The 16,180-nt window shown below is 28.5% G+C and overlaps 1 protein-coding gene and 2 non-coding genes across 3 annotated transcripts; 2 read left to right on the forward strand and 1 right to left on the reverse strand.

The window, feature by feature from the left end:
- Positions 1 to 12,085: 12,085 nt before the first annotated feature.
- Positions 12,086 to 12,793, reverse strand: LOC130548558 (methionine aminopeptidase-like). The gene is made up of 2 exons (XM_057325397.1): positions 12,457 to 12,793; positions 12,086 to 12,294 (listed from the first exon to the last, which is right to left on the reverse strand). The coding sequence occupies exons 1-2, from the start codon at positions 12,791 to 12,793 to the stop codon at positions 12,086 to 12,088; spliced, it is 546 nt and encodes a 181-aa protein (XP_057181380.1).
- A 1,077-nt stretch (positions 12,794 to 13,870) lies between these two features.
- trnam-cau (transfer RNA methionine (anticodon CAU)) lies at positions 13,871 to 13,945 on the forward strand. The gene has a single exon. It is a non-coding gene; the product is annotated as a tRNA-Met (tRNA).
- A 16-nt stretch (positions 13,946 to 13,961) lies between these two features.
- Positions 13,962 to 14,035, forward strand: trnap-ugg (transfer RNA proline (anticodon UGG)). Its single transcript has one exon. It is a non-coding gene; the product is annotated as a tRNA-Pro (tRNA).
- Positions 14,036 to 16,180: the final 2,145 nt, after the last annotated feature.

Below are 16,180 nucleotides of genomic sequence, written 5' to 3' on the forward strand. Positions count from 1 at the left end.
CCTAAAAAGAGATACTTTTTTTCTAACTTCCTCATCAGGATATAGATCAGATTTAGTCAAAATAATTATTTCTAATTTATCATTTAAAACACTACTATAGTTAATTATTTCATTTCTAATTTCTTGATAAGAATCAAATAAGTTATTTTCTTCTAAACTTATCAAATGTGCCAAAACTTTGCATCTTTCAACATGAGATAAAAATCTATGTCCTAAACCTTTACCAAGACTTGCATCTTTAATTAAACCTGGTATATCAACAGCAGTAAATTCTTCATCATAAACTCTAACAATTCCTAATACTGGATGAAGTGTTGTAAATGGATAATTTGCAATCTTAGGAGAAGCATTAGAAATTAATGAAATTAAAGTTGATTTTCCTGCATTTGGTTTGCCAATAAAACCAATATCAGCAATTGTTTTGAGGCTTAAAATAACCCATTTTCCCCTACCTAACTCTCCTGGAACTGCATTTTGAGGTGCTTGATTTGTAGAAGTTTTAAAATTAATATTTCCATATCCACCTCTACCACCTCTTAAAACTTGCTTAACTTGACCTTCAGTTTTCATATCAGCTATTAAAGTTTTATAATCTTCCTCAAAAATTTGTGTACCAACTGGAACTAGCAATTCTAAATCTTCTGCATCTATTCCATGCTGAGCTTTACCTCTTCCAGGTTCTCCATTTTTAGAAAAAAAGTGAATTTTAAAACGATAATCAGAGAGAGTATTTAAATTATTTACAGCTTTGAAGAAAACCCCTCCACCTCTGCCACCATTGCCACCAAATGGTCCACCAAAAGGAACACATCTCTCACGACGAAAAGCAACACAGCCATTGCCACCCTTACCAGACTCAATCCAAATTTTGCGATAATCTAAAAAGTGCACCAATTTTTACTCTAATAATAAACATGTTGTTATCTTAGAAATTTTATAATCCTGATACAGAAACAACAGATCTGCCTTTACAAACAGAAAATTCAACTACCCCATCTTTAAGGGCATAAATTGTATGATCTCTACCAAGACCAACATTCTTTCCAGGAATCCATTTTGTTCCTCTCTGACGAACAATAATGTTACCAGCTATTGCTGCTTGACCACCAAATAACTTTATACCAAGTCTTTTACCAGCAGAATCTCTTCCATTTCTTGAAACTCCACCACTTTTCTTATGAGCCATTAATTACTCCTTCTGCAACAATATCAACAATACGTACAATAAGAGAACTTTGGCGATGACCATTCTTGCGTCGGTAATTATGACGTCTCTTCTTCTTAAAGATAATTACTTTTTTATCTCTTTTTTCTTCTATTACTTCTCCAATTACTTTGTAACCAGAAACTGTAGGCCTACCTATTTGAATTCCAGATTCATCACCAATAGCTAAAACATCTGAAAAAATAATTTTATTATCACTTCCAAAAGGCACTTTTTCAACTTTAATAATCTCACCTTTTGAGAGCTGTAGCTGTTTTCCACCTACTTCAATAATACTGTACATTTTTCTATAACCCTAGAAATTCAAAATAAAAATTATAAATTACCATACTAAATCTAATAATTTTACCAACTATGTCAATAAATAACTGCTTTAAATTGAATGAAATTTATAAATATGATATTAATCTAATTTTGGAGGTATGGCAGAGTCTGGTTTAATGCATCAGTTTCGAAAGCTGACATGAGGATAAATTCTCATCGAAGGTTCAAATCCTTCTGCCTCCACCAGAAAAAATCTTATTTGATCTTTTTCTCTTTAAATTCAACATGTCTACGAACAACTGGATCATATTTCTTCATTACTAGTTTTTCTTTATGTTTTGTAGAATTTTTCTTAGTAACATAAAAATATCCAGTATCAGCAGTACTTTCCAATTTTATCTTGATAACACCTGATTTTGCCATTTTTAACACCCTCTAAATATCAAAAGCATCATAATTTATATCTTTTATTTGGTCAAGTTTCTTATCAGGAAATGGATTTTATGTCCCATACAGAATTATCCAATTCTTCAAAGGTTAAATCTACACAGTTATTAATTTTAAATACTGATCTTATTAGCTTAAATTGTTTATTCTTCCAACCATATTTTTTTAGTGTTATTTTCACTCCTGCATTAATTGGAATTGATATACAGTGTATTTTAGCACTAAAATTAATTATAATTTTCTTACGAGACTTTCTCAAAGCAATATGAGCTATGTAAATTGCATGTTCTCTACTGCTTATGAATGACATATCAATATTTTTGGTTAATTTTTTACCATCTTCTACAATTAATTTATCAGAAAAAATGTGAATAATATTAGGTCTATAAGAAATTTTAGAATCAATAAAAGATACTTTAACTGAATTAACTTTTGCTTGATGATTTTTTGTATAAGAAATTATTGGATTATCAGACAAATCATCATCATTGATTGAATAATTGAATTCAATTTTAGTTCCAGCAAATAATTTCCATTTTCCATCATCAAAAATAATGCATCCATCCATAGAGATTAATATATTATTTACTACCTGCACTGGATTTTGAGCAGTATCTATTAGAGCTGACATTTCATATGTTTTATTTTTATCTTCTGATTCTGACCATGGAAAAACTACTTCTTTATCACAAACATTTACAGCACCAATAAAAGACTGATTATCTATTAAATTTTTGGATATTTTTAATTCTGAAACTAAATAATCATAAAGACATAATGCTGGATTGCATGAATATCCAATATTATTATTTCTAATATCAAGAATCTTTTTACCTTTTATAATAGCTCCTATATTTGGAATTCTATAGCCAGAATATACTTCTTCATGAAATTTAAGCCAAACATGAATATATGCAATACCATCCATTTTGCTATTTTCAGTCCATTCTGAAGATAAATACTTCATTAATGCATCTGCATTTTGATTTTTTTTGCCATGATGAACTTTAACAGTAAGTAATGATTTAGCAAGATTTGAAGGAAAATATTTATTCTTACCTTTTATAGGAAGCCCTGAAGTTTGAAAACTAACAAACTGGCCATCAAATGATAAACCTGAATAAGATTCTATTTCATGATCAGCAAATGCAATTATTAATGATAAATAGTTGTATGTTTCAGAATCTTTAGAGTAACCAGGAAATGAATAAACAATATCTCCACTAAAATATGTTTTACCATAAATAATTTTCCTAGTTTTAATGGAATAATTATTACCTTTAATGCTATTATAAACTAATTTAATATTATTATATTCAGTTTTTTTTATACCAGATATCTTGTTATTATTTGATACAATATTTATCATATTTTTTCCATAAATTTTGCAATAAAATTATTATATGTTATAATTATAATTCACTTGTGTTGTTGTGTATTTTATTTACTCCCCACATATTCATTCTGAAGACTATTTCTTGATTAAAATCCAGTGAGTTATCATTTGAGTTTCTTTGTCTTTGTTCTGTTGAGGAATAGTATCTTATTATTGTCCTATTTATTTCATCTGCTAAATCTAATATTTCTGTTTTTAAGATTATTTTTTCACCTTTATAAAGAACATTTATTTTCTCAAAATAGCCAAAGAATAGAGTATATATTTTATTATTAGAAAAATCTGATTTATTACTAATTTTAAGGCATAATTTTACTTTTTTATCACAGAGTGAAAATATATTTTTATCAATATCATATGATGAAAAATTATCAATTATAGAGCTTAAGCTATTTTTATTCAAGGAAATATCCATAAACAATCTTTTAGGTTCATAAAAAACAGATTTTTCTATGGCAGATAAGCCAATTATTATAAAATTATTATTAAAAATAATTTCTTTATCTTCAATATATAAGAAGTATTTAGTAAAAACATTTTTATTCATGATAAACCTTACCTTACTTCTTCAAAAGAGAAAGACATTGTATAATTATCATTTTCATCAGAAAAAAATGAAATTTCATCTTTTAAAAGTCTAAAAACACCTCTAGGATTTACAAATTTAATATTTGTATTTGAAGAACAATTTAACCTCATTTCTGGATAAAAATTAATACTCCAATTATTACCAGATTTTTCAGTTTTGCTAATTGAAGAAACCACTTTAATTTCATCATTAATTGAAAAAATTGAACCAGCAGAAATTTTATCACATAGAATTACACTGCATGAAGTTGAAAAAGATAAAGACAAGCTTGTATCAGACTTATTAAGTCTAGATGAAAGTTTAAATTGACCATAATTTACATCATCAAATAATGAAAATTGACTAGATATTTCACTTTGATCAGAAAGCAAATGTAATTGTGGAATAGTAAAATAAAAAGAGTTTTTTCTACCTTCTAATAAAAGAAAAAAATTTTGCAACTGATAAAAAGCATCAATTTTCATTGGAGGAAAATACACCTCACCATAAAATTGAGCTAAATTATTAGATATAACCTGAGAAACTCTTGTTATTGGAGATGTTGCAATTTCATTATTATATTTTACACTCCATGTAATAGATTTTGGAGTTATTTTTGGTAAATTTAATATCATAATTAATCATTCTTCTTATATATTTGTCCAATGAAGTTTATCTAACAATGAATTCTGTACTGTACTAACAATTCTTGGTATTGCTTTTTCTATTTCGTTGCTAATTTCATTTTCTTTTGAAACATTAATGTTAAAATTAAAATTTATTGGAAGAGTTTCTTTCTTTTTTATTTCATTAAAAATTTGACTATTTGGAATAATATTTCCAGCAGTTTTAGACATAAACAATTCAGGTCCATTTTCACCAACCAGAACTGGATTATTTATTGGTATTTCACCACCATGAGCAAATCCCAATATTCTTTTAATATCAATTTTACTCATCAAACCAAGCATAATATCTGAAACTGGATTATCAAATTTTCTCCTAAAATGTGACAAGCTAGTATTATAAAAGTTATGGATTGTTGAACCTGCAAAATTTGACCAAGAATATCTATCCAAATAGCTATTTGTTCCACCTCTATCAGAACTGAATAAAGCACTTCTTATTGAGTTCATAATATTTGCAATATCAGACTTTGAAGAGTAACTTTGTTTATTTTTTATTTCTTCTAATTTTCTAATAATCAACTTAGAATTATTTTGATTTTCAGATTTTAAATTCTTAATTAAACCCAACAATCTATCTTTTTTTTCTTTTTCAAACATTATATTTATCCAACAAATCAATTAAATCTGACAGATCGCTTTTTTTTATGCCTTCAGATGATTTATCAATAATTAATGAATTAAATTCTCTTGGGGTCATATCCCAAAAGTCTTTCATTGACAAACCAATTCTCAAAGCAAAATGCCAATAATTTTTCCAGATAGTTTTTCTAGACATTTTTTATTACTCAGGATTACCTACAAAGTATTCACTAATAAAAGACCCTGTTAAGGAATGAATTTTCTCAATTCCCAGGGTAATTAAATCTTCACAAAATTTAGATAAATCTTCTTCCAAGTTCTTATAATTTTTTTGATTAAATCTTGATCCACACCAAATAATTAACATCATATCACTTACACTAAGGACATTATTATAGTAATTTTCACAGACCAAAATGATGCTTTTTTGTAATCTCTTTTCAATTTCACTTAAAACAAAAAAAGTTGGAATAGCGGTGTATTCTTTATCAAGGACAGAAAATGTTAAATCACCTCTTGGACCTTTTAAAAAAAAATTATTATTTATTTTTTTATTTTTTTTCATTTTCTTATACTCTTAAATCAACCTGAACAAGAAACATCACTAGATGAACATGCTGTAGTAGATGATTCTGCATTATCTAAATTGCAAAAAGTTATTTTACCAGCAGATTCAAGTGAGATGTAATAATTTTCTTCACCATCATAATTTCCAACCCTTTTATAACTGCTGCAAACAAAATTACCAGACCATGAATTCTTGCTTTCAGAAATTATTCTCATTTCTTTAATTGCACCTGACATAGACATTTCAATAATTGTTTTTTCACAAGAGCTATTTGTAAAAACACCTCGACCAGAAATAGACATTGAAGCTAAACCTCCATTATCCATTAATTCTCTCCAGCCGCTTGAACACTTATTAGTAACATCTACTTGACGATGATTTATTTCTAATTCAGTAGCTCTCATTCCTCCAATAGTAGAATATGAACTGTTATTTTTAATTTGCAAAAGAAACAATTTACCTTGAAAAGAAGATTTGTTTGTCATAAATTTTACCCCTACTAATAAATAATAATTAATTTAATGGAAATGAAACTAGCAGTTTTAATGCCATCTCACCATAATAATCGTTATCTTTTTGATTCAAATTAAATACAGAAAATTGAACTATAACATTATCATCAATCTTCAATATTGTAGATTTAAAATCTGCTGCTATATTGCAGATTTTTTCTGGTTTAGTATAAAAACCAGATTGGCTATTAATAATAAAATTAATCTGATACTCAAAACGTGAACATGTTTTATCACTAATATCTTCAACCTTATATTTTTCCAGATATATTCCTTCAAATAAAAAATTAGGTTTATTAACATAGATATTATAATTTTTATCAACTAAACATGATTTTATTTTACTAATCCAAATCAAAGGATAATTATTAAACTTTAATTCATTACCTTGATCAGATGTAACTTTATTACAACTTAAATTAGTATTGGGCATAATTTCCTTAAAGCATTAAAATTATCTTTTCTAAAACTTTTTGAAGTATTTTCGCCAAGAATAAAATTATTTTTTATAACATCTATGAGAGCCAATTTCACCATTTCTGGAATAGAATTAAAATCTTCATAGCCACATTTATAAACAACATTATTTTTAGAAGAGCTAGTTACTGAAATTATTGGATAATAAGGAAAACTATCTGTATTATTTCTAGTAAAACTAACTTTCATATTACCTGGATAAATACCGCAAAAATTAGCTACTATTTTACATGCAGAAATCATTATATTATCCATATTTTGTGAACATGGAATATGGTCATTAAATAAGTCAGATATCTGTTTTAAATGACTAATAGAATTTTCTGATACAACAACATTTTTAAAATGATAATTTGTTAAAATTGTCATCATTACCTCTATAAAAAATTAAAGGAAGAAGAAAAAGCAATAAACAAAACTTTTAAAGTTATTTTGCTGATTAAATTTTTGTTATTACTGTAAATCTTCTTCCTATAAAAGCAGAAATTAAGCAAAATCTACCTTTATTTTTGAATTGAATCACTAGGATGATTTTTTACAACATTTAACCAATTTAATTGCATTAGTGTTTACTACATCTCCACCAACTCTTTTAGTTGCATAGAACATAACCCATGGTTTGCAAGAGTATGGGTCACGTAAAATCTTAATTCCCTGATCAATAATCTGATAACCAGCATAGAAATTACCAAATGCAATTGGAGTAGTGCATTTACAGGCTGTTGTATCTGAACAACAATTTCCATCACCGGAGCATGTACATGAAGTACAAGCTTCAGAAGGCAAATCTGGCATTCCTTCAACTTCATAAACCGGATAACCTAATACTGTTGGAGTTGAATTATTTTCAAAATTCCAAATTGGAGTATCATTTTCATCTTTTAATTTTCTTACTTCTTCAAGTGTTGCACGGTTCATCAACCATACTGCGCCATTTCTATATGTTGCATTTAATGCAAATACTGTTTTAATTAGCTTTTCAGCTGTTATATCACATTTTTTTGCACTTGTTGATTTACAACAACAAATACATTCTAATTTACCTTCTGCTCTTGAAGAATCGCCCTTACCTTCAAGTTCATAAGTTAAAAATCCTTTTGGCTGATAAGTTCCATTTCCAGAAATAAATGCAGAGTTTTCACTTGCTGCAAAGCTACTAGCAATTTTAGTAGCCAACCATTCTTCTACTGGGAACTGATTATCATCTAAATGTATCTGACTAACCTTTGGATTTGTAAAATGTTCAAAGAGAGATATTTCTTTTTCTTTTGGCTTAGAGCTCAAACAACAATTTACACAATTATTTTTTGAACAATCACATGGTGTAGTACTTGTAGCATTTATCCAACTTGCAGGAACATTAATATTACTATTAGGAAGCTTTAAACGGTCATTACCAATTTGAATAACTGATGAAATTTTTCTTAAAGGGGAGATATCTTTTATATAACCCAAAATATTTTCAAACATTCCAATAGGCAAATAGTAACCACCGTCAGATGCTGCACCGATACCGAGTGATTTTTTTTCTATTTCTTCTAAACCTTCACCATGTTTATCTGATGAATAGCGTAAATAATTATTAAATGCCTTACAGTATTTAGAATAAATATCTATTTGATTACCAAATTCACCTTTGTAGCTTTTAATATTAAAAAACTTACTTGAGTGTTTTTGATCTATTTCTTCATGGTTCAAAGTAGATGTAATCTGATGACGATTATACATTTTATAAACACTCTCCTGTAAATTACTAATTTGATTATTTAAATTTTTCATGCTTTCATCGCTATTATTTTTATAATCATCAACAACTTTTTTATACTGATCAAATGCTTGTTTAGCATCATTAAATCCGCTCATATTACTCCTTTTTATAATTAAAATTTCCAATAATTCATCGAAGCTTTTCAGCCCAAAAATTTTTATTTATCAATTTTTATATCAACTAGAAAATTTTTCTTTAGACAAATTAATAGAGTCCACTAACATAGACCATTGATGACTATCTTTAGTGCTTTTAATATTTTCAATTTTTGCTACACTACTTGCAGGGAATGTTACCAAGGACACTTCCCATAATTTTGTTTTTGTAATTATCCTGCAATTAGAATTTCTATCATAATAAAAATCTTCTACTGTAAAACCAACAGAGAGTCCATTTATTGCGCCATTTTTAATCATTGTATATGCTTCTTGAGCCTTTGAAATATCCAACAAAAGTCTACCTTTAACAAACAAGCCATAATCATCTTCATATATTTCATCGTACAAACCCAAAATATGTTCAGAATTATGTTGCCAAAGCATTTTTATATTAGATGCATCAATTTCATTAGCATTTCCTTTTAAAAAGGAGCCTTTAATAAAAATATCATTTTCTTGATCAGGTTTATTAAATACTGCAGCATATCCGCTAAAAATTCCTTTTTCTTCAACTTTTATATTCATAAAATCTCCTGATCTTTAACCTTAATTTTTGACTGATATCCTAAAGCTATTCTTGCCTCATCTATAGAGATAATATTATTTTTTACACCTTCTATCATATTTCCCCAATGTTTTTGACGACGTTCAGACAGAATAGGAATTTGATCTAAATCAAGGTCTAAGATAAATTTACCAAAATTATCGCTCAAATTGTAAGACAACCAATCACCAAGAACGTTACACAAGCTTTTCATAAATGGAATTACTGTTTGTTCCCAAAGGGCCAATCTAGCTTCCTTTTGATTATTATATGTATTATCACCGGGCAGACCAACCAACATTGGAGGAACGCCTAATCCAAAAGCAATTTCTCTAGCTGAGTTTTGCATAGATTTCATAAAATCCATATCTTTTGGAGAAATTGACATTTCTTTCCAAGAAATACCGCCTTCAAAAATAAATGTTTTACCAACACTACTTGGACCAACATGAGAAATTTTTAATTGTTCTTGAAGACGATCATATTGTTCATCTGTCAACTCAGATTCAGAGACTAAAGCGCCGCAAGGTCTACATGAATGATCTAACAGAGATTTATTCCACTGATTACCCTGATTATGAATATCTATACTTTTACTAATTGCCTGAATTGGGGACATTCCATACCAATCATTAGTTGGGTTAAATGTTTTCCAATGCAATATTTTGGAGTTACTATTAACTTGATTTACAGGAAATCTAATCAAATTATTATCAATCTTATAATCATAAAAAAGAGGAATCCCTTGATCACCTGGGATAATATTCACCCTATCAGGTCTCAATATACTCAATTCTTTATTTTTATCTCCAGAAATCTCAATATAAACATTACCTGACAACATTTTATAACAAATAATATTTTCTATAAAACTACTTCTTGACTGAGAATTATTTGGTCTATTAAGCAAATCAAGTATTGGATGTTTATCAATCTCTCTACCATTTTTATCATATAGAATAAAAGGAATTCCTGCGCAAGCTGTAGAAATTTCCTGAATACATCTATAAACAATTGGGTTATTTTTATAACCTTCATTTGCAAAATTATCATAAGAGTATTCAGACCATTTTGCACCTATGTATAAAGTAGATCTCCTTTTTGAAGAAATTTTACTTTTTTCTTTTTCAAATATATTCCACATTTTACCTACCTAAGATTCCAATCTAATGTCCTAATTTTTGGTTCAAAAACAGGATCATTTTTAGTCAAAAATAATTCACTTAAACCCCAAACCAAAGCATCTTTTCTATCATCATTATCTGACACTTCTACCATTTGTTTTTCCAAATTATAAAAAACACCAACATGATGAATCAAGCCCTGTGAATACAAAGATGCTATAGGTTCTGCGCGGACAAATTTCCCACGGTTTGACCTTACGGACTTATAATTTATAACTGGATTTACAATCCTAATATTATTTTCAACCAAATCTCCACCCTGATTTATTTCTCCAATAACTAAATCTGCGTTCCATTTTTTGTACAATAAATCTACAATTTTTGCCCATTCTAATGGACTATATCTTCCAGAGTAATCTTCTAAAACGTAGCCATGGTTATTTTCATCTTTAGCAACCACAATAATTCCAGTTTCATCGCTAGAATCTTGACTTGTTACAGCCGGGTCAACAGAAATCATAATTGATTTTAGATTTTCTAATTTTATTAAATCATGATTTAAACGATATTTATTAATCAAATCGTAGCTCCAAAGATTACTTTGAAAATCATTCATTACTTCACCAAAAATTTCCTGCCTTTCTAACCTAGTGCCTTTATATTGTTTTAATATATCAGAAAATCCAGATGATAAATTTTTTATGTTATCATATGAATTTCCTGTTGTAATGATGATTCTATTATCTTGTATGCTTCTTCTTCTAAAATCATTAATAATCCTTATTGGTTTAGGTGTAGTTGTAATAATTACCCGAGGATTTTTACCCAACCTCAAACCCAAAATTAAATTAGACCAATTATCTTCTGGATATGACCAAGCTGCCAACTCATCGCACCATGCAAAATCTTGTTGAGATCCACGTAGTTGATCTGGTTGATCGCTGCTATAAATTTTTGCCACAGTACCATTTAAAAAGTGAATTTCCCGCTTAGATAGATAATATTTAACATCCATAAAGCCGGAAAAAACGCTAAGAAAACCGCTTTCACCTTCGATCATAACCTGTCTAACCTCAGTTTCAGTTCTTCCTACAAGAGCGATATATTTTACCTGATTGGACAAAACCAATTTTTTAACAGCTTCTGCGCCTGTTCTAGTTTTACCCCAACCTCTTCCTGCTAAGATCAACCATGTATTCCATAACCCAACTGGCAATCTTTGTTCAGGACGAGATATTTTTAAATCCCATTCATTTATTTTTATTTCTTTTTTTTCATAACATAAACTCAAGAACTCCAATAATTTATTGTTATCCATCCTAAATTTCCTTTAGAATCTTACAAACTTTTGTGATTACATATTTTTTACTTTATCAATCATTTCTTGGATTTTTTCAGGAGGCAAATTTAGCATTGTTTTCAAACAGTCAATATCATTATTATCAGTCAATTTAAGATAGTTACTAAGAAATTTTAATGCTTCAAGTTTATCATGCATTTTAATTTTAATTGTATTTCCATACCTACTACTAACCTGATAAATTTGAGCAATTGCGGAACTATAATTATTTAATTTAAGGGACAATTTATTATTTTCATCAACAATAACTATTTCATTAACATCAGCAAATGCAATTTTCTTATACTCTTCTAAAACCCTATCCAACAGCTTATCCATTATAACAATAAACAGACATAGTAAATGACAGATATTCAAGAGGGATATATACTTTTTTTTAATCCCAGATAATAATTTTATTATTATATTAAGCCAAAATATTACTGAATTTTCCTAAGGTCAAAATCATATAACCTTCTTGAGTAACTGCAATCATATGTTCAAACTGAGCAGAAAGAGACCTATCACTTGTTACAACTGTCCAACCATCTAGCAATTTACTAACATTTCTTTTACCCAAATTAACCATAGGTTCAATAGTAAAAACCATTCCTGGGACCAATAATTCACCGGATCCTTTTTTACCAAAATTCAAAATATTAGGATCTTCATGAAAATTTTTACCAATTCCATGACCTGTATATTCATATACTGTTGAGCAAAAATTCTTTTTAGCATAGCTTTCCATTGCACAGCCTATATCACCAGTATAATTTCCAGGCCTAACCTGTTTAATACCTTCCCACATAGTTTCTTCTGCAACTTTAACCAATCTCTTAGCTGCGGGGCCAATTTTTCCAACAACATATGTCCTACTGCTATCTCCATACCAAGAATCTAAATTAACAGAAACATCAATATTAACAATATCGCCATTTTTAAGAGTTTTATTTTTTGATGGAATTCCATGACAAACTTCATGGTTAATTGATGTACAAATAGATTTAGGAAATCCATGATAATTTAAAGGAGCTGGTATAGCGCCATTTGCCAATACAAGATTGTGACACAATTCATCTAATTGATTAGTATTAGTTCCAACTTTTACAAAGTCTGTAATATAATCCAAAACCATTGCAACTAATTTCCCAGATCTTTCTATTTTTTCCAATTCTTCTGATGTATAAAAATTAATTTTCATATTACATTCCAAGTGATTTTATAGGTTATTATACAAACATATTATATTGAATTTAGAGAAATTTATATAAAAAAATCTTAACAATGAAATTATTTTATTTAAAAATAGTAAATATTTGTGTATCATATATTCAACTATAAAAATATTTTATTTTAATTATTAAATAGCATAGTAATCATGAAAAAAGACCAAAAAGCATTAGAATTAAAACAATCTAAATATGAAAAAAAGAATGAAGACATACAAAAATTAATTAAGAGTCAGCATAGAAAAAGGTTATATGAAAAAATTATCCAAAATGGAGAAAAAGGTCTTTCAGAAAGGGAAATATTAGAAATCATATTGTATGCTGCAAATACCAGGAAAGACACAAAACCAATTGTTGTAAATCTCTTACATAAGTTTAAATCATTTACCAGTATAATAAATGCTGATCCTTATGAATTAAAGAAAATACCAGATGTTGGAGTTGCATGCATTGCTGTTCTTAAAACTCTTTTACAAGCAACCAAGGTAATTGCAAAAGAGAAAATTCTAAAGAAAAACCCAATTGAAAAATATGATGATGTGATTGAATTCTGCAGAACAATCATTGGTCATAATATGAAAGAATGTACAATGCTGATATTTTTAGATACCAAAAATCAAATTATTGATTATCAAATCCAACATGAGGGAACTTTTGATAAAACTCCAGTTTATACAAGAGAGGTTTCTCAACAAGCAATGATAAGAAATGCATCTGGAGTTATATTAGTTCACAATCACCCTAATGATAACTGTACACCATCAAATTCTGATATAAATATTACATTACAATTAAATAATATTTTAGAGGAGCTTTCTATTAGATTACATGATCATATAATAATATGCCCATCTAAGCATTTTAGTTTCAAAAAAGGTGGATTAATATAAAGTAAAGATAAAAATACTTGCATTTCTCTATTAAATTATTCATCATAAGTTTATTACTTATATTCATGAAAATAAGTCGCTTTTTTGTAGATTGGTGAGGTAGCTCAGTCGGTTTAGAGCAACAGAATCATAATCTGTAGGTCGCGGGTTCGATTCCCTCTCTCACCACCAACTATAATCTCTGCGGGGTCTGGCGCAATCAGGTAGCGCAGTTGCTTTGGGAGCAAAAGGCTGCAGGTTCAAATCCTGCGATCCCGACCATCAAACAACCAAATTTTATTATTTTTAATTCTATCAATTAGGATATTTTAATTTTAATTCTAATATAAGAAAAGCAATATTGTTGCCATTCCTAGGACTAATACTGAGCCCAAAATATCGCTAATCATTGTCACAAATACAGGTGATGCAATTGCTGGATCAACTCTCAAGATTCCGCCCATAATAAATGGAATAACCAAACCAATACATGTAGAAATGCTAATATTAACCATCATTGATAGAGCAATAACAACAGATGTTGAAATTTCTCCAAACCATAGAAATACTATTGAAGAAGCAATAAGGGACAATATAATACCATTAATTAAACCAATCATAAATTCTTTAAAAACAAATTTTAATATATCTTTATTTTCTATTTCTTGCTTTGCTATACGTCTAACTGTAACTGTCATTGCCTGAGTACCAGCATTACCTCCCATTGATGCAACAATTGGCAGCAATACTGCCAATGTAACTTTCTTTTTAATGCTATCAATAAAAACATTAATAACTGATGCACTAATAATTGCAGTGAACAAATTTGTCATTAACCATATTAATCTTGACTGAGAAACTTTCAAAACTTTATCAGTAATGCTTTCCTCATCCTGAATACCTCCTAAAGCCAAAATATCTTCTTCTGCTTCTTCTTTAACAACATCCAAAATATCATCAATAAGAATCACGCCCAAAGGAAATTTTTCTGCATTAATAACAGGAACAGTACGCAAATTATATCTTTGAAAAAGTTCAGCAATTTCTTCTTGCTGCATATCTTCTGACACATAAATTATATCTTCTGACATATAATCCAAAACCAGATCATCTTTTTTCAGACTCACCAATTTATGAATTGGAATAAAACCAATCAATTTATTATCATTACTAACAATAAAGATTTCATAAAATTCATCAGGCAATTTATCTTTCTTTTCTTGACAGTAACTTAAAACCTGATCTACTGTCCAGCTTTCTGGAACGTATACCCAATTATGACACATCAAACGTCTTGCAGTATAAGGCTTAGATTTTAAACCAACCTTAACATCTGTTCTTAATTTATTAGGCAAGTAAACCAAAATTGATTTTTGAATTTCTGCAGATAAATCACAGACAATATCAACAATTTCATCAACTTCTAATTCTAATAAATTCTTAGCAAACTTTTCTGGGGTAAAGAAATCTACAATCTCTGCACAAATATTACTATCTAATTCTAACAAAACATCTGAATCTGGTATAAAACCCACAACAGCAAAAAATTCATTTCTAAGCTTTGGACCAATTTTAGACAACAATTTCGCAAAATCAGCAGGATAAAGAGAGCCAATTACTACTTTTAATCTCTTACTATGTTTATTTTTAATTGAATCAACAAATGAACCAACAAAATTCTCAGTCAAGAACAACTGTGAAGAAGAGATATCAACTTTTACTTTACTGTAAACTATACCACTATCTAAAACAGATTTATTTCTGCTCATAGCTAACCTACTCACTGCATTTTATGGTGCAGTCAAGAGGACTTGAACCTCCACGAGTTTTTTATTCCCACAGCGACCTCAACGCTGCGCGTCTACCAATTCCGCCATAACTGCATCTTTATTCAAAAAGTATATATAATAATCATCAGACATGTTATTTTACTCACACTTATAGAATAAGTTATAATCTTTTGTTAGTCTCATATCAAGGTTTCTGTAGCAAACATTATAAATTAAATATCAAATATCTATTTATTAACGTAATGTAAGAAAGAAATTTTTTAAAATTTTCTCAGATTCTAAAGAATATTCACTGTGATAATAATTAATATTAGGCTCTATTATACTAGTACTTTTATTATTTAAAGCTGCATAATATACCATATCCAAATTACATTCTTTAATTGCACCGATACACATCATGCAAGGCTGTAAGCTTACATACATATAGCAATTATTCAAATATCTTGTATTTAATTTTTCACATGCTTTTTGAATTACCAAAATTTCTGCATGAGCCAATGGGTCATTATTTTTAATCACTTGATTATAATTTTCAGAAACGATATTTCCAAATTTATCAACAATTAAAGCACCTACTGGAACCTCATTGGTACTAGCTGCCATTTTAGCCAACTCAACTGATCTATAAATT

Source organism: Triplophysa rosa, linkage group LG25 (assembly GCF_024868665.1).
Source record: "Triplophysa rosa linkage group LG25, Trosa_1v2, whole genome shotgun sequence".
Classification (NCBI taxonomy): Eukaryota; Metazoa; Chordata; class Actinopteri; order Cypriniformes; family Nemacheilidae; genus Triplophysa; species Triplophysa rosa.